Here is a 22,331-nt window from a genome sequence, read left to right on the forward strand (position 1 = left end):
TTGTTTATGGAGCGTGCATATTTCATATAAGTTATTTGCTTGTTTCTTTAAACCCCATGTTTCTGAACCGTATTCTTAATTTGAATTGTATGATTTTGATTTTTAATACTGAGTTACATTTTGAACGTAACATATTTTCTTCAATTACAGTTATAAATAACATAATAGAATTACTTAATTGTATTTTTTTATTTAGATAAATATTTAGAAGTCTTCTTAGGTCATGCAATTTTTACATAATTAAAATAATATACACAACTTACATACAGTCGAATATAACTTTTTTTTTAATTTTGACTTCAGCTATATTTTTCACTATGTACATATCATATAAAATTAGGAAGAAACGCGCTGGGACTTCGATTCGACGTTTAAAAAGGTTTCTTTACTTTAAGTAGTCTTTAAGTTTATAGAATACGCAATCCAAAATCGATCTACCATACTTTTTGTATAATAGACACCACGTCATACATGTGGTTTATTGACTTTCGACATTTATGTGTAATTTTTTATTTAAATTTATGGCGCGGGTCGCCAGCCTCCAAAGCCTTTTTCGAGTTCTTTCGCAACTGCTAAACATAATCTGTCCTGGTTTGGTCCCGCTATCACCTGGAAAGGAGGTATTGTATTTTTTTGGTACAAAATTGTTAGGTTTACATTCGATAGTTAGATGTTTACAAGATGTTACATTACAACGCAGTTGCGTGAGTGCGTTGTATTTGTGGGTATGTTTGTGTAATGTGTTTGTGCTGTATGTATGTGTAGCGTGTTTGTGCGGTATGTTTGTGTAGCGTGTTTGTGCGGTATGTTTGTGTAGCGTATTTGTGCTGTATGTTTGTGTAACGTGTTTGTGCGGTATGTATGTGTTGCGTGTTTGTGCAGTATATTTGTGTAGCGTGGTTGTGCGGTATGTTTGTGAAGCGTGTTTGTGCGGTATGTTTGTGAAGCGTGTTTGTGCGGTATGTTTGTGAAGCGTGTTTGTGCGGTATGTTTGTAAAGCGTGTTTGTGCGGTATGCTTGTGAAGCGTGTTTGTGCGGTATGTTTGTGAAGCGTGTTTGTGCGGTATGTTTGTGAAGCGTGTTTGTGCGGTATGTTTGTAAAGCGTGTTTGTGCGGTATGCTTGTGAAGCGTGTTTGTGCGGTATGCTTGTGAAGCGTGTTTGTGCGGTATGTTTGTGAAGCGTGTTTGTGCGGTATGTTTGTGAAGCGTGTTTGTGCGGTATGTTTGTGAAGCGTGTTTGTGTATGTGTGCCCAGCATGCTGCACAGTGTGTGTGTGTGCGCGCACCTGCACGGCGACGGGCAGGCCGCGGCAGGTGCCCAGCGGCACGGCGGCGGCGGGCAGGCCCAGCACGTTGAGCAGCATGCTGTACAGCACGCCCGAGGCCCGCAGGAACACCTGCCGGTGCAGGTGCGCCTGCGAGCTGTGCACCGGGTACAGCAGCACGCCGGTGTCGCCCAGCTTCTCCTGGGGACGGAGGCGTGTGGAATTAGACTACGCCATCATATACTGAATTGCTTGAGTAAAACTAGGGCATCAAAATATATACATAAACATAAACTAAACATTAAAAAAAAAAAACAATACAAAACAATTTTAATGTGCAAAGGCGATCTCATTGCTAGAAGAGATCTTTTCCAGCCATTTTTATTATAAAAAGCTGATTTTTTTTTTTGTTGCAATCCAGGAAGGCTACAGGCTATATAATGTATTAGTGTGTTTTTTTCCTAAAATTAACGCGGGAAACCGCGTCGCATAGCTAGTAGTATAATAAAACTAAGTGTAAAATAATAGAAACAGCTGAACATACCGTCATCATCTGTCGCAGTCGAGCGGCCTTTTGTCGGTATTTCGGTAATGCGGCTTGTGGGATGTACAGTTGACTGTTTTTTAGCAAAGCGAAGCCTAATGCCTGCATCGATCGAGTTCCTCCTCCGAACAATACTTTAAGTAGCTCCAAGAACAGGCTCTTGTCTTGCTGGAAAAGTAGAAGTTAGTTTTGTAGTTCTGAGAGGTCATCCATAAAATGTATGGGCCAAAAAGGGGAAATGAGGGTGGTTTGTTTAGCTTGGGACGAGAAGAATGGGGGGGGGGGTCGAAAGAAATGTTACATTCACAGTTTATTATTTTTATAACACCACAGTTCATAAAATCGCAGCCAAATATAGATAGGATGGTGGTCAGCTTTCGTGACGTAATATTTATTAGGGGTAGCTGAAAGTTTGACTTGTGAGTGTTAGAGTCATTATCGTCATTTTGTCGTCAAGAGCTGACGATTTTCTATTCATAGTAACTTAAGTACCTACAGAAACAGGTTCAAGTCTTACAAAATCAAAATCGATAATCATCATCATCATCATTTCAGCCTATCGCAGTCCACTGTTGGACATAGGTCTCCAAAAGTTCGCGCCAAAAAAGACGTGAACTCATGTGTTTCGCCCACAGTCACCACGCTGGGCAGGTGGGTTGGTGAACGCAGGGCTGGCTTTCTCGCACTGAAGACGCTGCTACCCGTCTTCGGCCTGTATATTTCAAAGCCAGCCGTTGGATGGTTATCCCGCCACCGGTCGGCTTTTTAAGTTCCAAGGAGGTAGTGGAACTATATTATCCCTTAGCCGCCTCTTACGACACCCACGGGAAGAGAGGGATTGGCTATATTCTTTATGGTCATAACCACACAGCACTTCTACCATTCATGTTATAGGTAATTATTTATTTAATAAGACTTACTTTAGGATTCGCAGGATCTTGGAGCATATTGGGTATGTCCTTCATTGCGAAGAAAACCGATATTGACATTTCTACTGAATCTTCTAACTCTGTGAATTTTTCCTGGAAACAAAAATGTGATTTAAATTTAATTTATAGCATTAAATGCATATAATTATGAAATTGTAATGATAGGTATAGGAAATGTGTGTCCGCGCGTGAGTGTGTGTTTGCGTGCATGTGTGTGTGTGTGTGTGTGTGTGTGTGCGTATGTGTGTGTGTGTGTGTGTGCGTGTGTACGAATGTATGATTGTGTGCGTATGTATGATTGTGTGCGTATGTATGATTGTGTGCGTATGTGTGTGAGTGTGTGTGTGTGCGTATGTGTGTGTGTGTGTGTGTGTGTGTGTGCGTCTGTGTGTGTGCGTATGTGCGTGTATGTGTGCGTGTGTGCGTATGTGTGTGTTTGCGTGCGTTCGAAAGTGTGTGTGTGTGCGTATGTGTGTGTACATATGTGCGTTTGTGCGTATGTGTATGTGTGTACGTGTGTGCGTATGTATGTGTGTGCGTGTGTGTGTTTGTGTCTGCGTATGTGTGCGTGTGTGTTTGTGTCTGCGTATGTGTGTGTGTGCGTGTGTGCTCACCGCCTGCAGCGCGGCGCCCCGGTCCCGCAGCAGGTGCGCGGCCTGAGCGACCGCCGACTGTATGCAGTCCGCCACCGGCAGCAGGGCTACTGAGGACGTCGCCTCGCACATGTAGTACACCTGGTTGCGTGCACACCCAAGATAAAGTACTGGACTATGTTTGTTAAGTTTGTTAAGATTTTCTGAAATGCAGCTACATAAATCAACCAAACTGAACATTTTATAATCATTGGCACAGATTTGGTAAGTCTAACTAAAAAAAAATTAAAAATTTAACTTTTTTAATATTTTTTTTAAAGTATTAAAACCTACTGTGGGCTTTAAGGAACATACAAAAAAATATCTTAGCCGAATTTGTCGAGTCATTCTCGAGATATGCGCTTAGCAACATTCATTTTTATTTATATAAAAAGATTCTAATTGTAATAGATCACTTAGTGAAATTACCCAGACACCCAGACAATATCAAGATCAATAGGAATTCGTGTCTCTACGATGTACAAGGTTAACATTTTTGAATTGAAAATAATATTATGCCTATTATAGATGATTTATAATAAGTAGAAAAATTAATTAAAAACACATCAGAAAATTACAAATTACCAATTATGTCATACTAAATTATAAACACATACATTATATTATAAATATTAGTAGATGTGTTTCGTTTTTTCTAAGGTTATTGGAGACATGAAATCATGTGGACCACCAAAATCACCCAAAATGAAAACAAATCACTTGAAATCGCTCGAACTTTTGAATTAATTAAGCAAACAAAGATCGCTTCATTCGATCGAAAAAATTGTCGTAGACGAAATGGCTAAGTCCACAAATCGTCACCTTTACTACCGTATCACCGTGAGCTCAACCCTATTGAACATGTTTGGGCTCAAGTGAAGGGCTACGTGGCAACAAAAGTTATAAAAATGATGAAGTTCGAATCTTTTCTTACATGGAGTAGCTAAAGGCCAAAAATGGCTGTCATGTGTCAATCATGTGTAACCAAGATCGAAACAAAAATGTACGAAGTTGACGGGTATGTAGAAAATATGTTAGAGCAATTTATTGTTCACGTGTCTGCAGAAAATTCATCAAAATGAAGTGATGACGATAGTTTTTAAGATTACAAGAATTATATAAAATTTATTTTATTTATAAGTTCCTATCAAAAATATATTTATACTTTAACCAATATTGTTTTATTGTTATTTATTTTTGAAATTAGATATATACCTATATAAAAATAATTTATTTTTCTCTACAGTAAATTTTAGAAGTATTCAATATGAACGAGCCTTTACAATTTCAAAACCAGAATAAAGACGTTGGCCCCGCCCCTAACAATGACCCATCTCACTCTGTCAATATCGGAAATGTGCGAGAGACATACTCAGTAGGTACTAGCACAGCCTATGAAGTTCTTTTTACGCTGTGGTACTTAGTTTGTTAAAAAAAACAGACGAACAAATAAACCATCGACGTAATTCGTTTTGGACCTTTTCAACGTAGTTATTTTAACAACAAGTCCGTGATTATTTTATGAGGCAAAGCATATTTGATTCGAATAGAAAAATGCTGAAATTGTCAACTAATTTAAACCGCACCACGAAACTATAGTTTGTCCACTTAAAAAATCAAAGTATCCCAATAATTCATTCATACGAACTCCTGGAAAAGCCTTACCATCGTACAAATCCCACGATTACAAATTACAATTTCAAAAATATTGTCTAATTTACCTTTAGCTGATCAATTTTCACTGGCTTATCCAACTCCAGAAGACTTGCTTTATCACCCGCCATGACCTTCAGTAATGGAGCGAGGTCACTCGCGAAGCGGGTCATCGGACCCACGGTGAGGAACTTGGGGTAGTTCTCATCTGTCAGTGTTGGAATGTGACCTTCGATTGGTATTATACCTGTAAATATATGGGTGTGATAGATAACTAAAATGCTGTATAAAACAAAGCATCAACGTGTGCTTTTAAATGAAAAATAAGAAATTATAATTTTACTTAAGTTCAGCAAAATTATTTACTCCTGTTAAATAACAAAATTGGCAGGAAACACTGCAAACTTTGTCAGAGGACAATTAAGAAATTAAAACTACTATTTACCATTGATATATAATTACGCCTCTTTCCCGTTGGGGTAGGCAGAGACCACTTCTTTCCACTTGCTACCATCCTTACATACTTGTTTCGCCTCGTTCACTTTCATTATTCCCTTCATACATGCTCTTCGGTTTAGGGTACTCTTGATCTGGCCTTTTTTCAAGACGTCCCTTATTCGATATCGAAACATCCGCCAAGGTCTACCTCTTCCAGCCCTTCTGTTCACACTCGCCTTTACACTTTTTTCGTCAATCGCTCTTCACTCATTCTCTCGACATGTCCAAACCATCTGAGCATATCTTTCTAAATTTTTGTCACTACATATTCTTTCAGGCCACATTTTTATCATATTTGCTCATTTTCTATTTTCGTATCCTACATTGGCGGGTTAAGCCGAACCCGTCAATATTTACATTAACTACATAAGGTACTGCCACTTTCTCATTTTTTGTTGCCTTTTCTAATTGTTAAAATAATGACATAGTAAGAGACCCTAACAAGACACGATCTTCAACCATTCGTATTATCGATAAAAAATATTTTATATCTGCTTTAGTGCGTAACAATAAATCGCGAGAATCAGCTGAAAAATTCCTTAGACCATCAACAAATAAATGTATTTATATTGTACCTGGCGTAGGCTTATGCCCGTAAACTCCGCAGAAGGCAGCGGGTATTCGAATAGAACCCGCGATGTCAGATGCTACTGAAAATGGTGAAGCTCCACTCGCTAGTAACGCTGCCTGTGGAATTAATTGGTATTGTGAATCGATATGTCTGTATGACCCGACATAATTCGTATTAGCGACGCTTAAATCAACTAACGTGACTTGGACGAGCTGATCTAGCTGTTGTGATGTATTTGACACCAATATGAGCTATTTTATAAATTCACACATGTTATGTGTTCGCGGTTCAGCCTATAATATCCCACTGCTGGGCATAGGCCTCTTTCCTCATGTAGGAGAAGGATCAGAGCTTAATCCACCACGCTGCTCCAATGCGGGTTGGTGAAAATATATACCCTACTATGAGTAACGATCGCTATCAGGTGACCATGATAACAACCGGGACCGACGACTTAACGTGCTCTCCGAGGCACGGTGGAGAGACCCACAAGGACTGAACACCCAGACCACGGCAAACATCTGCATGACCAATACATATGTTTGTCATGTGCGGGGAGCGAACCCGCAACCGCCATCGCAACAGCCACAAACCAGTGCTGTGACCGTTTTTATGCTAGTAAAAGTATATTGATATAAAAGAGAAAAAAAATATTTTGATACGAGATTAAACACGGTTTAATGTAATCGTAGGTATCTGTGTAAGTAGGTTGCGGCCAAAACATAATCAAATATTTTTTTTTTTAAATATATAAACTAGCGCTTGACTGCGATCTCACCTGATGGCAAGTGAAGATGCAGCCTAAGGTGGTGCGCGCTTGCCTAGAAGATGCCTATTCACTCTTGATTTAAAGATACCCAAGTTATAGTTCGTTGGAAAAACGGTAGCCGGAAGGGCATTCCAAATTTTTGCGGTGCGTATTAGGAACGAGGAATCGTTTAGTGCGAGATCGTGGGATTTCAACCACATAGCGGTGCAGATTCATGCGATGCCTTGCGGTTCGGTGGTAGAAAGGTGATGGTGGAACCAAATTGTATAGTTGTATTTATTGTATATATTTTACAAAGTAAAATTTTAAAAGTAGTTATTATTTTTAAAAGTGAAGCTACCAGCGGTTCGGAATACAGATTCTGCAGGTTCTGCAAATTGTGTGTATGGTCACAAAATGATAAATTATTATTTTTTTTCCCTAAAAATTAAGAAAAATCTCAAAAAACTCCAAAAATAGCTCATTGGAATATAACAATTGTAATGTCAGAATTGCGTCTCAGATATTCTAACGAACTTATTGTGATATTAAATTACGACTGCACATACAACATGCGACCTTGAGGCAGTAAATCATATGCATTAGTAAAATTAACAGTCACTACAAATTTAACACACATATTGTACTAATATAGAAATATAGTTGTTTCAAACAGTGTTAGTGGTGATTTCCATATAATTACAGGCTTATATCAATTTTTAAGACATTGGTACATTCTTATGTATAACAAATGATATGGGTACTGCTTTTAAAGTTTTTTTTTTATTGCTTTCATTTTATCAAACAGCTTTTTAGGATGCTAAATGTCGTATAGTAAGAGATCCGAACTAAAAATGAATTTCCACCCATCTGCTTAATGAATTAAATTTATTTTAGTATATTAGAAAAAAATCGTGAAATATTCGACTGGAAAATTCCTGGCCAAGCTATATTTAATTCAAAATTGTTTTTTTTTTTTTAAATGCACCCACGAGTTATGGAATAAATTTTATATCTACCGACAGTATGAACCCTGTCGAAAATGCAAACTTGTATATTATTTTCCTGGCATAATTACTGGGCGGCAGGTATATTAATATATATTGTAATAATAACTTTCACACACATGTTTGATAATAAATCTTACATCAAAATGAGCACTGTTTCATTGCGAATACGATGAAATATAGGGTCGACTGTTAAACAATCGGGTTTGAATGACGGTTGGCGAATAGTATATAGCCTGGGCAGGAATTTTCCAACCATCTCTTTAGCGATTTATCTATAACATACTAAAATAGATACAAAGTATTTTTTGTGAAGCTCACATCTAGTTCGGATCTTAGACTATAGTATCTTTAAATAAATAAAGAGACTGCATAATTATAAAACTGTGTACCTGTCTTAACACTATTTACCTATGAACAGGAAACGTCTCAATATTTATTGAATTGTGTTTGTTTTTAATAGGTTAACACATAATGTGCGACTCGGTTGAAGTTATGTGTGTATACTGCACCTTATTTATAAAATATATGTACTTTTTGAAGTTATACTCCATTTGGCGCGTTAGGGAAACGTTATGTGGGTAAATTTTTACGATGCGCGCGCACGCCGTCACGAAAACAAACCGTCAGACTGAAGTTAGCTAGTCAAAGAGAAATAAGTTAGCAACGTGAAGTTAGCTAGCCAAAGAAGTTGGTATAACTTCTTACGTGCGTACATAACTACACATGCACTTTTTTTCTTACGATGAAATGTAAAATAAATGTCAGTTTATGAATCTAACCCCTGAGTGGTATCTGTTCATAAATCAGAACTCTAGGCTCTTAATTGTCTATGTTTATACAACGCGGAAAAAAAACGAAAATCATTAAATTACTCTACATACAAATTTCTAAACTATAGGTATATGTAGGTATAAAAATCAGTCGAATAGGCGAAGCAGTTTATTAGGTACAATACGGTTTATAACTGAACTTGATTAACTACTTCTACTTGACTGATTGTTTGTGAACAATATTCCTATATGGTTTAATTTATTGCCTCACACTTATATGTAAACTCTTTGTCATATTTTTTTTAATTCTATTTTTTTAAATGGAATGTGTTATCTGTAAAAACATTGCCTACTAATTTATTTACGGAAAAATAAATTCATATCATTACGTTAACGAGTAGTGTACACACAAAGTGTTTCGGAAACGGATTTCTACTAAATTAACGTTTATCACTTATTTTCTTAGGTTTATAACGAATGTTATAATTACTAGTATTACGTAATGTAAATATCAGCTCTCCCTTCGAAAGTTGTACATATAAGGTAAAATCGATACAGCCTTCGATTGTCTGTTTATCGATTTGTTTTAATTTAATGAATCAATTTATTCGATAATACTTTTTTTATTTCAATGAATTACTGAAAAATATTTCGTTATTTATAATTTCTAATAAATATCGCAAAAAGTTATGAAAATGTCGACAATATTCAAGAAATTGTGTAACCAATTATTTTGAAATTTTTGGAAGGTTTCCTATTTTTTGGTCACATTTCTTTCACACATTACAACAACAAAAAATAGCTAGAAAATTCACCATATACCTATAAGCATTGACATTAACGTCACGATCAACTTTAATTTTAGCGACACAAAATTTGGTAGGCCTAAACTCTCAAACTTGTGACAGAATTTGGTAAGCCATGAACTTATAGCTATAGTTCCCCTTAAATTTACACAAAACTCACCTCTCCACCTGAAGATCCCCCAGCAGTCCTGTTCAAGCAATACGGATTGTTTGTAGTTCCTCTTAAGAGGTTAGTGGTTTCCCAACCCAGACAAAGTTCAGGAGTGTTGGACACCAGTAGGGGGATGGCTCCCGCTTTCTTCACTAAGCGAACGGCTGCTCCGTCTTCCGGTGCTCTTCGTCCAGCGTGTTCTAGACAACCCACTGAGTTCGATAGACCTAGGATTGGAGAGCAAGAATATGATAAAACGTTTTGGTAAAACGGTTTAAAAAGTATACTACAGATGGATAGACCTCGTCCCTTTAAAGGAGAAGACGAATTCGCAATGCTATTCCACTGTTTGTTGGGAAATATATATGTTTCAAACATGCAGGTTTTCTCACCTTGAGCGCTGAGTACGAAATGACATTTAAAGAATCATTTAGTTGCTAACAAAAGTGTAATAGTTCCACTATCCCAAATAAACTCCTCATTTACAAAGTTTAAATATAAATGAGGTTTCAGTCATTTTTCGATGTGACTGGTTGTAGGGGTTGAATAATTACAAGACAACTGGTAAATATTGATCGATACGAGTATTAAAAAAATAATTTAAATCAATCAATCATTTGAACAAGAAAATAACTTCGATTATGTGAACACTGACAATCGTTTCATTTGCATAAAAATATTCAAAAAGTAAAATACAACAATTATCAGATTTTGAATTTAAAAAAAAAAGTTTCGTTTATGTTGATCCAATATTCCAAACCGTCAAATTTCTTAGAATTATAAGATACACCATCAAAGTCTTACCAGCTAACGAACAGCTCTCCTTTATTGTACACGGTACACCTAAAAATGGTTTGTCAGCGAACAATTTCTCTAGGCCTCCTTTCATCCTCGCCTCCGAGATCATTCGATCGACTTCACTCGCGTCGTTCAGAGCATCTCGGTAGCGCTCATCGACAACGGCGTTGAGTAAGGGATTCACTTCTTGCAATCTTGTTATATATTTGATTACTACTTCTTTGCTTGTCAGCTGTATTTAGAAACAATGTTTAAATATTTCAAGTAAAATTGAAACTAAAAATTTCTTAACTTTTCTATACATTTTGTGCACAGTCCTAAGAGCCAATTTCACAGGTCACAGATAAAGATATTTGATAAGAAATCAGCAGAAAACTTTCTGAAATGATTTTTCTTTTTTAGCATCAAACACTGCTTTGTCTATCAGATATTTTTATTCACATCGCGTAAAACGAAAAGTTATAAATTATCTCGAACATAAGTAATTAATAAGCTTTGAGAGCTTTATTAGCAAGACGTAAACCAGCCTTTAAGTGTTTTGCAATGCAATTTTATATAAATTTATCTGTTAAAATAATATCCAATTGCTAGTTCAATTCCTCTGTTACTGCCTTTCTAATCTTCTAAGATATCGCGTTCGCTAGTTAGAGCTGCTCTAAATATTTAATAACCAATTATATATTCGCTCAAGTCGTGTTTCTATAAACACTAAATTCTTTGATACTCAAGTAATTTAAGACATCCTAGCTTAGACACTGATTCTAGAAATAATGTTACTATAATCTCATTTAGACTTTAATATTTTAGTATTCAAGACATAGAACCGTATATACAACCTGAACAAAAGTACGCACAATCTAAATAAAACATTTACATACAGGGCACAGTTGACTTTCAATGCAACATCGGTAAAGCTGTCTTGTAATGCAATTAAAATTATTTATTCCCGAGTGCGGGCAATATGCTAATGATTCGGTTGCAGGGGTATTGTGCAATGTGGAGCCGTTGCCAATTTCGTGTTTCATTACTATATAAAGTCTATCATGTGCAAATGACGTAAGCGTAGCTGTTGATAAGACAAGTTTGATGGTCTAAAGACTTGCGTCAAACCTTAAGCCTAAGAATTTAACTAAGAGTAAATTAAATGTAAGGAATACGAAGGATATTGTTGTTAATCACCGTTTTTAATGTTATAAGTAGCAGTCTGTGGCCGTAACTACGAGTATGTTCGCTTTTACAATTTGACTTTCATCCATCTGCAAAAGTAACCTTACTATAACGGAATATTCCCAAAGTAAATATCATATAACAATCCTAGCTAGAGGACTAAATAAATAAATAAATATCTACACAATACACACACGTTCGTCTGTTCCTAAAGTAAGCAACTTAATGCTTGTGTTATAGGTAACAGCCGACTGGTATATAGCTACATTTTTTTTTCGATAAACATACTTGTAAATAATACATATATAAATATATAAATAAATATTTATAGTACACCCAGACTCGGGGTGGGAATCGAATCCACAACCCTCGGAGCAGAAAGCAGGGTCACTACAAACTGCGCCAACGGGCTAGTCAAACTAAAATTATTCCTAGTGTCATTATTAACTAAATTAACCTAAAAACAATTTAGAAATCTCTTACGCACATAATTAGGTATGTTACAATTTTATTACTAGTATAGATAAGTGTCTGAAGATACGGATAAATTTTACAGATATTAAATACTTTAGTGCAAAAGTTTTTCATTGTTATAACATAGAAAGTTATGATTCCGACCCTTATTAAAGTTTGGTCCTACCCAATACGCTATATTGTTTGACATTTATAGTTACTGCTTCGCTCTTTCATGTCATTACATCGCGTTTATAGCCTTATAACCCTGGAATAAACAGACTATATAACACAAGCGAATCTCTTCGTGTGATAAATTAATCCTCACCTTCTATTTTTAGAGGGTTTCGTCTAAATTTTAAATTTTATAGGCAAATGAGGATTTAAAAAACAACTGTATAGTTACGGCTATGACGGGTTGACCATTTTGAGACAGACATAAGCATATTGAAGTTGGCATATGGGTTTGTGTTTACAGGACAGGATTTTTTACTACTGAAAATTATTAATAGTGAGTACGAAATTTAGAAAATAGAAAATTGAATAGTCTTCGTTGTTAGTCTTCGTATACTTACTTCACCCTTTCTTATAGCTTCTGCGATGTCTGTAGCACTTCTCAATAGCAATGAGTCCGTCACCGGCGGGATCCGCATTCGATTCCGTGCACACAGCCAGAACAGTGGCGCGAGAAGGAAGTTCAGTACCCGTAGAATGATACCAACTATCCGTACGCCTACCTCCATGCTGCAAAAAAAAGCGTACTCATAATGTTTTGACAAGTGCTCTGGTAAATTTGATTGTATATAAAACAGGTGGTAAAGAAGTGCCGAATTTTATATTGCATAATATTTTAGGACCTCTTTGTATACCACATTTATAAACCGACTTTGGTACGCTAAATCTACAAGACTGCTCACAGATTTCGCTCACGATAAGGCTTTATAGAACTGTGGTGTGAAAAACAGTCCCCCCAATATTTAATCCATAAATTTGTTAGAAAGTTTCAGTAATATGAACTTAGTCCCTTATTTTAACATCCAGAATTTCTACAAACGCTGCAATACTTATTTAATATGCAATCAAAAGCCTAATAATAGTATTATTTATATACATAGGTATCTCTATATAATAATATATAAATAAAAATGAATGTTTTTGGGTAATTTATTTTTTGTATGTTCCTTAAGGGCCACGGAAGGTTTTAATACTTAAAAAAATTAATATTTACTAATAAACTTTTGACAGAACGAAGTTTGTCCGGGCAGCTAGTTTATTATAAAAAAATACTATAATATATAATTATAATATATATTATAATATATCTAATATATAAAGTTCTCGTGTCGCAGTGTTTGTAGTTAAACTCCTCCGAAACGGCTTGAACGATTCTCGTGAAATTTTGTATGCATATTGGATAGGTCTGAGAATCGAACAACATCTATTTTTCAGCCCCCTAAATGTTAAGGGTAGTCCACCCCAAATTTTTTTCATAAATCAATCATAATCAATTTTTGGATAAATTATTTATTTTTTAATTTTTTATGATACAACATTATAAAATACATACAACCATTAACGATAACCCCTAAATTTTCAACCCTCTACGATAAACCCCATATATTTTATTTGTTAATTATAAAATTTAATTTTTTGGTAAGATCTTTATTTTTATTTTGTAATTACTTAGAATAAAAAAATTATATTACTCTTAATTTTCCAGCTCTCTACGATCAACCCCTATTTTTCAATCGCAATTTTTATTTTTTATTATTTTTAATAATTTTCTTTAATGATCTTTTTCTCAATTCAATTTGATCTCCTACCTTCGCCGGTCGATAACTGATCAACTATCAATCGATCAGTTATCCCCGCTAGATGTCTACCGTTGTCACCTCTCATCCAGCAAACGTCACGGAGTAGGGATGAGAACGATACTTTCATTGTCTACAACGCTTTTGATTATAAGTAAATCCCCGCACACTTATAGTAGATAGTTTATTGGCAAAACAACGTTTGCCGGGTCAGCTAGAAATATATAATATAGTTAGTTGTCTACCTTAAAAACAGACGCAACGTACATTACGTTACGAAAAACAACTCATAACAAATGCCTCATACCAAAAATTTTAGTCTCCTGTTTACTGAAACGAAAGTATGTAAAAACTGACTTGAGTTTCATTTGCATGGACGTAAATTCGTCGGGTACTCGAGGTTGAAATTTATTCTAAAATTATGTTGATCTAGACCGCTCGTATTAACAAGGTCATTTTCTCTAAAAGCCATTCAGTTGTTTTTGCATAAAACAATAATAAAAGAACAGATGTATTCTTCAATTCTATATTTATAAATGTTAAGGTTTTAAGATGTTTATTTATCATGAGAACAATGCCAGTTCACTTAAAATGAGATATTAAATATATACTAATAACTATAATAACAATTTTTCTACCATGAACTGCGTCCGCATAGTATTTAAAAAAAATTATTGTTCAGTTCGCAGATTTACAAAATAAATACATTTCTAAAATAAAATTAGCCTAAGTTACTCCTTATTACATCAGTTATCTGCCAGTTAAAGTCCCGTCAAAATTGATCCAGCCGTTTCGGAGATAGCCGGAACAAACAGACAGACAGACAGACAAACAGACAGACAGACAAAAATTGTAAAAATGTTATTTTGGTATATGTACCGTGTATACATCCATATGCATTTTGTAAAAAACGGTTATTTTATTATTACAAACAGACACTCGATTTTATTTATTTGTATAGATTTTATGACGTAGTATGTAAAGTATGATTTTTGAGCTTTCGTTTTCGTTTCGCTTTTCGTTTGGAATTTGGTACATTATCGCATTCTCTTATATACCCATATATAATATTATGTATGATTGTTGACGACGCGTTGGCGTTACGGTTGCAGCACTGGTTTGTGGCTGTTGCGCTGGCGGTTGCGGGTTCGATCCCGGTACATGACAAACATTTGTATTGGCCATGTAGATATGTGCCGTGTTCTGGGTGTTTGAGTAGTCCTTGTGGGTCTCCCCACCGTGCCTCGGACACACGTGAAGCTGACGGTCCCGGTTGTTATCATGTACACCTGCTAGCGATCGTTTCTCATAGCAGGGAATATATCCGCCAATTCGCATTGGAGCAGCGTGGTGGATTAAGCTCTGATCCTTCTCCTATGTACATGAGGAAAGAGACCTATGCCCAGCAGTAAGATATTACAGGCTGAAGCGTATGATTGTTAACAATACAATGATACTATAAAGTTATGGGTATATATTATAGTTAAAATATTCAATGATTAATCTCGTGCCATTTCCACCTATTTGAGCCGCATAAATTTAAATTATTTTGGGTACATTTCGGTCTTATCTAGAGAAAAGCTTATGAAGGTTTCTATTTGTAAACCAAACGAAATATTATTTTATGACATTTTCAAGGCAGTGTTTAAAGTCTGAAACAGCAGTAATAAACGAATGCCACATCTGTCTTATATGATTAAATAATAATAATTAAAAAAAAAACATAATAATTTTTAAGGTCTCACTTTTAAATTAATTAATATTGGATTTAATTATAAGACTTTTAATATTTTTCGCTTTCACCCGGAACATTTCTGTAGCTATAAATAAAAATCCATTGCCGCATTTATGAAATATACTTCGAAGGTGAGAGACAAAGGTTTTTTGTGATTACCATGGATATATTATTTAACTTTGTATAAAATAAAGTGTTTGGAAAAATCTCGATGTCGGATACATGTCGACATGTCGCACAATAAATTAAAACAGCCGTTATAATACCACGCGTCCTCTAGCACGACAGTCAGCTGAGACCACTGCAAAAAATCCATATTTTTTATACAACTAGGTCGGCTCACCTGATGGTAAGCGATTGCCGTAGCCTATAGACGCCTGTAATACCAGAATCATCGCAAACATATTACCGACCCTACCTCTAACGCTCCCCAAAGTTCTGGTCACCTTACTCACCACAGAAGCACAACACTACATGAGTAGGTACATTGTTATTTAGTTGTGATCTTTAATGATTTATTATAATTGTTTTCAAGTGTTCAATCTCAATTTTAAACAGACAAAAGCTATTTGTATTTACTCACGACAAAAGTATAGAATTTCCAATAACCTAAACAAATACGAATTTCACATAACTAACGTCTTCAATCATTTCCATTGTTTACAATGGAGCGAAGAACAGTAAATTATAGACTCGAAAGCGTTTCAATGGTCTTAACATTGTTTACTCGAATAGAGTATTAATTCCTTCTATATTGAAATTCTACGTAGAGATCGTTTATTTCTATGTAAAATGACGTTTAAACTATAATTTAAAAAAAACCAACGCAATTAATCATACGAAAATAAATATTCACATTATGCAGACAAAGCCTCACATCATTTTGTTAAACAGCTTCAAATTCCTAGATCGTTTTTTACCAAACAAACCCAAGAACCACAAGAAAACTCTCGATAACGATTACGACTCAGACTGTAACATCCTATTGCTGAGCATAGGCGTTTTTCTTTACGTTGAGGAAGGATCAGAGCTTATAGTTCACCACGCTGCTCCACTGCGGGTTAGCGGATTCCCTACCGACTTGTTAACGTGCTGTCAGAGTAACGGTGGGGAGACCCACAAGGACTGACAACCAAACTGGAAAGAAATATTTGTACCACAGACTGTGATTTGTACAAATACAAATATCCATCCCGAGCGGAAATCGAACCTGCACTCGGCGGTGTGTGAGCACCGGTGCACGCACCACTACACCAGAGCGATGATAGATTAAAAAAAACTATATTAATGCGTATTTACATATAATATACGATAAATTAAAAAAATTGAATAAAAAAATAAAATATTTCATTTATTTCATTTCATTAAAACACTAATATGTAGAGAATTTTTAGAAATATGTACTTTTATATAATTAACGTATAATATATTTACAAGTTTCCTTGACCTTATATTTTGTTTCAATAAAAACAATACTTTTTTTCATAAGAAGTTGAAGGTACATTTGTACTAAATTAATATTTGTAAAAACAAAGAGAACACAGCTGGTAAACAAAAATGGAAACAAAAGATAATTTCTGGAACAAACAGCAATAACAAAATATATATTCTTTAATATTTCACCTAAACAACTAGCAATAATAACTAGCAATAAATTTGTTTCTACAGGTTTTTATAATAAATCAACGAAACCAAATTAGGGTATTACCTAAATTGAACAAAACCTAAGGTTAAACACTGCTGGACAATTCCTATTTTTTATACGAAAAGGGCGGCAAACAAGCGCACGGCTAGCCTGATGGCAAGCGGCTACCGAAGCCTACAGACGCCTGTAAGCCTATAAGTATCCGACGCTAGTTGCCGACGCTACCCCCCGAACCTTTCCTCTGGCCACCTTACTCACAACAGAAACACAACACTACTTTGAGTATTGTTATTTATCTGCGATCTCCTGTAAGGTTGAAGTACTTCGCAAGATGGTCTGCTCGGATTTTGAGCAGGATATTTTCTGCTTTGCCCTATATGAAAATAGTATCAAGATTAATGAGTTTCTGGTAATTATCGAAAGGTTTTATACAATTGAAATATTCACGAGAAGAAACACTGAGACCAGTATTGACTAATTGTTTAAATACAACATCTGCTACAATATTGGAAATTAATCGAACGTTACTTAACTACTAAATTAAATTTTAAACGTAGTATGAATAATATATAATCAATTAATAATTAATCATTTGTTACCAAATTATTACAAAAATGTAATAAGCTGCTTAAGAGGATAAAAATAACATATCTTCTATTTTAAATAATTAGCAATACCCGTGCGAATAATTCGCACTAAATAAGTAAAAAAATCACCGACCATCTATGTCTTGACGTAGTTAGCCGTCACATATATAATTTTAATAATTAATTAATTTAGAAAAACAAAAGCGATAAAAAATTTTTTGTTAAGAATGCCGGTAGAGCAAACAATTATCTGTAAAATGATATATAATTTATGTTGAGTAATTGTGAGGTTTTTTTTTTAAAAAAAAGGGAGGCTAACATCTTAATCTTAGCGTATTAAGTAATATATGTGATGATAATATTAAACTGCTTATCTCATTCTTGGTATGTCTATGTATTCAAAACTATACAACAAGGACCCGACAGACATGTCGTATCCGGCGTAATGTCAACTGTCAAAGAGGAAAGTTTAAATAATTGTTAAGTTAGCCAAAATTTCCTTGTACCTATATTGTTTTGTACATACATTTTTGTCGTTTTTATAAGGTCAAAGTGAGCCCCGTGCCATTAAAATTCTGCGAAGCTTCGAAATAACTCACGAGCACATCGGAAGCGAAGGTTGTTCAAGAGTAGATGCATACGTGTTTTGAGACATTAATACTGAAATTACCCTAATTCGTCTCTGTCAGATACATCACCGTTTTATTCACCTCTTAATACCAGCGTATTGTATGTTAATTCAATGTTATGCGTATCGAATATATCTATATAAATATAAATTAATGAGCCGATTAGAATTTTTTTTTGTGTGTGAACTTGTTAATTAAATAATTGTGTTTGCTCGCAAACGAAAAAAAAACCGACTTCAATTACATCGACGAGTAATACAACGTAGGTAGATCGACGAAAAAATTGTCAACTACGCGTTATCAAATATTACTCAAAAAGTGGTTATCAGATCTCGATAAAATTTATATGTGACCACATGATAAACATCAGCTTTCGATTAAATTAAAAATTATCAAAATTGGTACACCCAGTAAAAAGTTCTTGCGGATTTTCGAGAGTTTCCCTCGATTTTTTTTTGGATCCCATCCAGGGTATCCAGGTATCAAACTAGGGATATCCCCTTTGCAACAAAAAAAAGAATTATCAAATTCCGTACATCCAGTAGAAAGTTATGCGGTATAATACAACGTAGGTCGACGAAAAAAGCGTCAAGTAAAAACGCATTATTAGATATAACTCGAAAAGTAGTTGTTAGATCTCAAACAAATTTAAATGGGACCAATTGGCGCACACCACCTTTCGATTAAAACATAATTTGTCGAAATCGGTCCACCCGGTCAAAAGTTCTGATGTAACATACATAAAAAAAAAATATATATATATAGTCGAATTGAGAACCTCCTCCTTTTTTGGAAGTCGGTTAAAAAGAGATAAAGCTTAATCTAGCAAGTTCTGGGGATAGCAAGACGCAAGGGCACCCATAAGGAAAAACTCCCAGGACGGTAATAAATATTTGTACAAACACAATTATACGTCCTCGAAGCGTGTCTGCGGCGGTGTTAACAGAAGAATATTTAAAAAAAAACAAACGACAAGAAAAATATGAAGAATTATGAAAAATCTTTAAAAACAGAAAAGAGTTCAGCGACTCGAGACAGGTTTAGTATACCCTTGAAAGGTAACATTATTAAGATAACATTGACAGTAAAGTCTATTGGGTTAGCCATTTGGTCCCATCTTGGAGTAGGAAAGCTTGAGCCCAAAAGGAGTACTTAGAAGAAGGAAGATCGCTTACAATTTTTATAAAAAATGAGTGAATGTTGACATTTTAAACCGTAGTAGTAAGTAAAGCTAAGTAGTTACTAAGTAGACTCTTGTACTGTCTTTATGCATTGTCAATCAACATACAAAATAAAACATATACGTACGTATGTATCAAAATGTTCAGAACCACTAAAATAATTATCATAATAATAACATAGCAGTAGTCAACAAAAATATCGCATATTAGTAGCAGAGCGGAAAAATATATAAAAAAAGGTTAATTTTACGTTTACAAACCTTAAAAAACCTACTTATAAAAGATTCTGGCGTTTAACTTAAAACGAACATTTAAACTTTGAACGAGTCAATAGCTGTTTTACATGAGGAATGTGCATCATTTTGCTCTATTCATTTGCTTTTCATCTCAATAGTACATTGTGACGCTGGCTGCCTGATACTGCAATATTATACAATACATATTATTTGTAGGTAGTGTATATTGTAGCGAGATAATCATCTGGCGCAGTGCCTCAGAGAAATCACAGATTAGACTTAGGCCGTGTTTTGACATACACTAGACAGATTAAATTTGAAAATAATAAGAATCTTAACAAAGTTTTATGAGTTTTACGAGAGATATTTTAACAAAGAAAAAAGTCTCGATAAAAATTGGGATAAAAAAAAAAATTTTTAGGAAAATGAGAGGGTTCTGCTATTGCAAATTTCAAATTGGTTTTAAAATACTTTTTCTATTAGTGTAGAAAAATTTAAGAATAAGAGAAATTAAGTGAGCGTCGCTGCGGATAGATTACTGTGAAATATCACTCTATGAAATATCATTAAACAAAATAGTGACGACGGGAACTTATTTTAAAAGTATATTACTTACCAGCTGTGCGAACGAAGGAAATTCGTTAATGGATTGAGCAAGCAAGCATTAATTTTTAATACCTCTTTTGATATTTTCCGACAAGTTGCGTATAAAGTTGCTGGTAGAAACCGCTCTTTTAGCGATAAGACCGCCTTTGTACTTTTATATCTTCCTTAATTTCTCATACTTTTGTTATTTGTATCTTTTGTTATGTGTATTTGTACTCGATAGTTGATATTGTTCTAGGTGACACTAATTGTCACTTCTCTGTGTACACTTCCCTACCGCTTTCACTACGCTGTGTCCTATATGTCTTTCTTTCTTTCTTTCTTTCTATATGCCCAAAGGTTGTCCGGAAGAGATCGCTACTCTAGCGATAAGACCGCCTTTGTGCACTGTTCTTTATTTGTTATATGTTATTGCGTTGATTATTGTAGTGTACAATAAAGAGTATCTATGTATCTATATATCTATCTATCTTTTAATGGTGTACAATATAGAGTATAATTATTATTAATACTCTAATATAGGAAAAAGAATACAACTGTATTCCACATAGCAAAACCCCTTTACTCTTTGGATATCAAAAGGTCCGTCGATAAAGTTATGCGTCAAAGTGACTATCTGATGGCAACGAATTTTTCGATGCGATGCAATTAGTCGGATTTGAGCGAGCGTTACGAAATAGTTTGAAAATATTCCAGAACTGGTCAAAGGGCTTATCCCAATTAAAAATGTACATATTGAATAGTCCTTTTTTACGTATACTTTTATTATTAATGAACCGATCTCGTTCTGTTTGATATAGATCGTTGAACTTCGTATATTAAATAAAAAATTCTATATAAAAATTATGTGGTATCATGGCACACCAGGTAGGGACGAAGTTCCTTCGGATTGTTGATTGGTTTTTTATTAAGTACATAAAAGTATTTAGGAAATTTCGTATTTTAGAAAATAACAAATACCGTAAAATAAAATAAATCAAACAAAATAATAATAATAATTCAAACTATTAAGTGAAATAAAAAAACATATGGCTTTATAAATTTTTGTCGACAGTATAAAATTACATAAATAATTTAAAAAAAAGTTTACTTGTAATATTTTAGTTTTCCAAACGTCATATTATACGAGTACAGTCGTGCGACTGATATTACGTCACTTCCGTTATATATTTTTCTTACGGTTTTAGTATAACATTTTTCTCAGTTCGGTCGCCCAGCCAAATGTCAAGCCTGCCGTAAGGAACTTCGTTCCAATAAATAATTTCTTAACAATTTACCAATTTTGTGTTTAAAAATTAAATTCTAATAAATTACTAGCCGTGCTCCGTATTTCCAAAGATAAGCGCGTTCAAATCAGGTTGACTGACGACCTTAAGAAGACAGTGGGAAGCCGCCGTATTCAGAGGCGAACATTAGGGGAGGCCTATGTCCAACAGTGGAGTATTAAAGGCTGATGGATGGAAGCGCATTTAATCAAACAAGTACATGGTCGTTATTTTGTTTCAATTTAACAAATTAACTATTTTTTTCGTATCTAGTTTATACCTAGGAAGGAAGAGGGGCCGAAATCGCGAAGGTAATACACGCGGGCTAAGTCGCAGGCGGAAAGTTAGTAATATATATAATTATAAATATATAACCATTCGTCATATAAAATTTAAACTAAACGAACCTGTTGGCTTACGCTGTAAGCTATAAAATTCACATACCTATGTGTTCTTTCGTAATCGGCTTGAAGCCTCACCTAAGACGATTACAGCCTTGAACGGTGTAATATAGATACATTGTGATCCTATATACATTGTGATCTAAGAAATTATCGATTATTTACTATATAAAATTCTAACAACTGAGGAAAACTAGTAGGCTAGCAAACAGATATTAAAAAAATGTGTGTGTGTGTGT

The 22,331-nt window shown here is 34.7% G+C and overlaps 1 protein-coding gene across 1 annotated transcript; it reads right to left on the reverse strand.

Moving 5' to 3' along the window:
- Window positions 1-264: 264 nt before the first annotated feature.
- On the reverse strand, window positions 265-12,739 carry LOC123655039 (fatty-acid amide hydrolase 2-B-like). The gene is made up of 10 exons (XM_045590887.1): window positions 12,572-12,739; window positions 10,383-10,608; window positions 9,588-9,805; window positions 6,098-6,209; window positions 5,093-5,271; window positions 3,354-3,473; window positions 2,731-2,832; window positions 1,811-1,978; window positions 1,288-1,467; window positions 265-609 (listed from the first exon to the last, which is right to left on the reverse strand). Exons 1-10 carry the CDS (start codon window positions 12,737-12,739, stop codon window positions 520-522), a joined length of 1,563 nt encoding a protein of 520 aa, XP_045446843.1. The 3' UTR covers window positions 265-519.
- Between the last annotated feature and the right edge of the window lie 9,592 nt (window positions 12,740-22,331).

The sequence above is a fragment of the Melitaea cinxia genome, chromosome 7, assembly GCF_905220565.1.
Source record: "Melitaea cinxia chromosome 7, ilMelCinx1.1, whole genome shotgun sequence".
Lineage (NCBI taxonomy): Eukaryota > Metazoa > Arthropoda > Insecta > Lepidoptera > Nymphalidae > Melitaea > Melitaea cinxia.

Excerpts from the sequence above, each read along its gene's own strand:
- LOC123655039 (XM_045590887.1), bottom strand. The coding sequence starts at position 12,739 with ATGGAGGTAGGCGTACGGATAGTTGGTATCATTCTACGGGTACTGAAC. Across the intron at positions 3,474-5,092 it reads TGAAAATTGATCAGCTAAAG|GTGTACTACATGTGCGAGGC; the intron begins GTAAATTAGACA and ends GCACGCAACCAG. Across the intron at positions 2,833-3,353 it reads GGGGCGCCGCGCTGCAGGCG|GAAAAATTCACAGAGTTAGA; the intron begins GTGAGCACACAC and ends TTTTGTTTCCAG.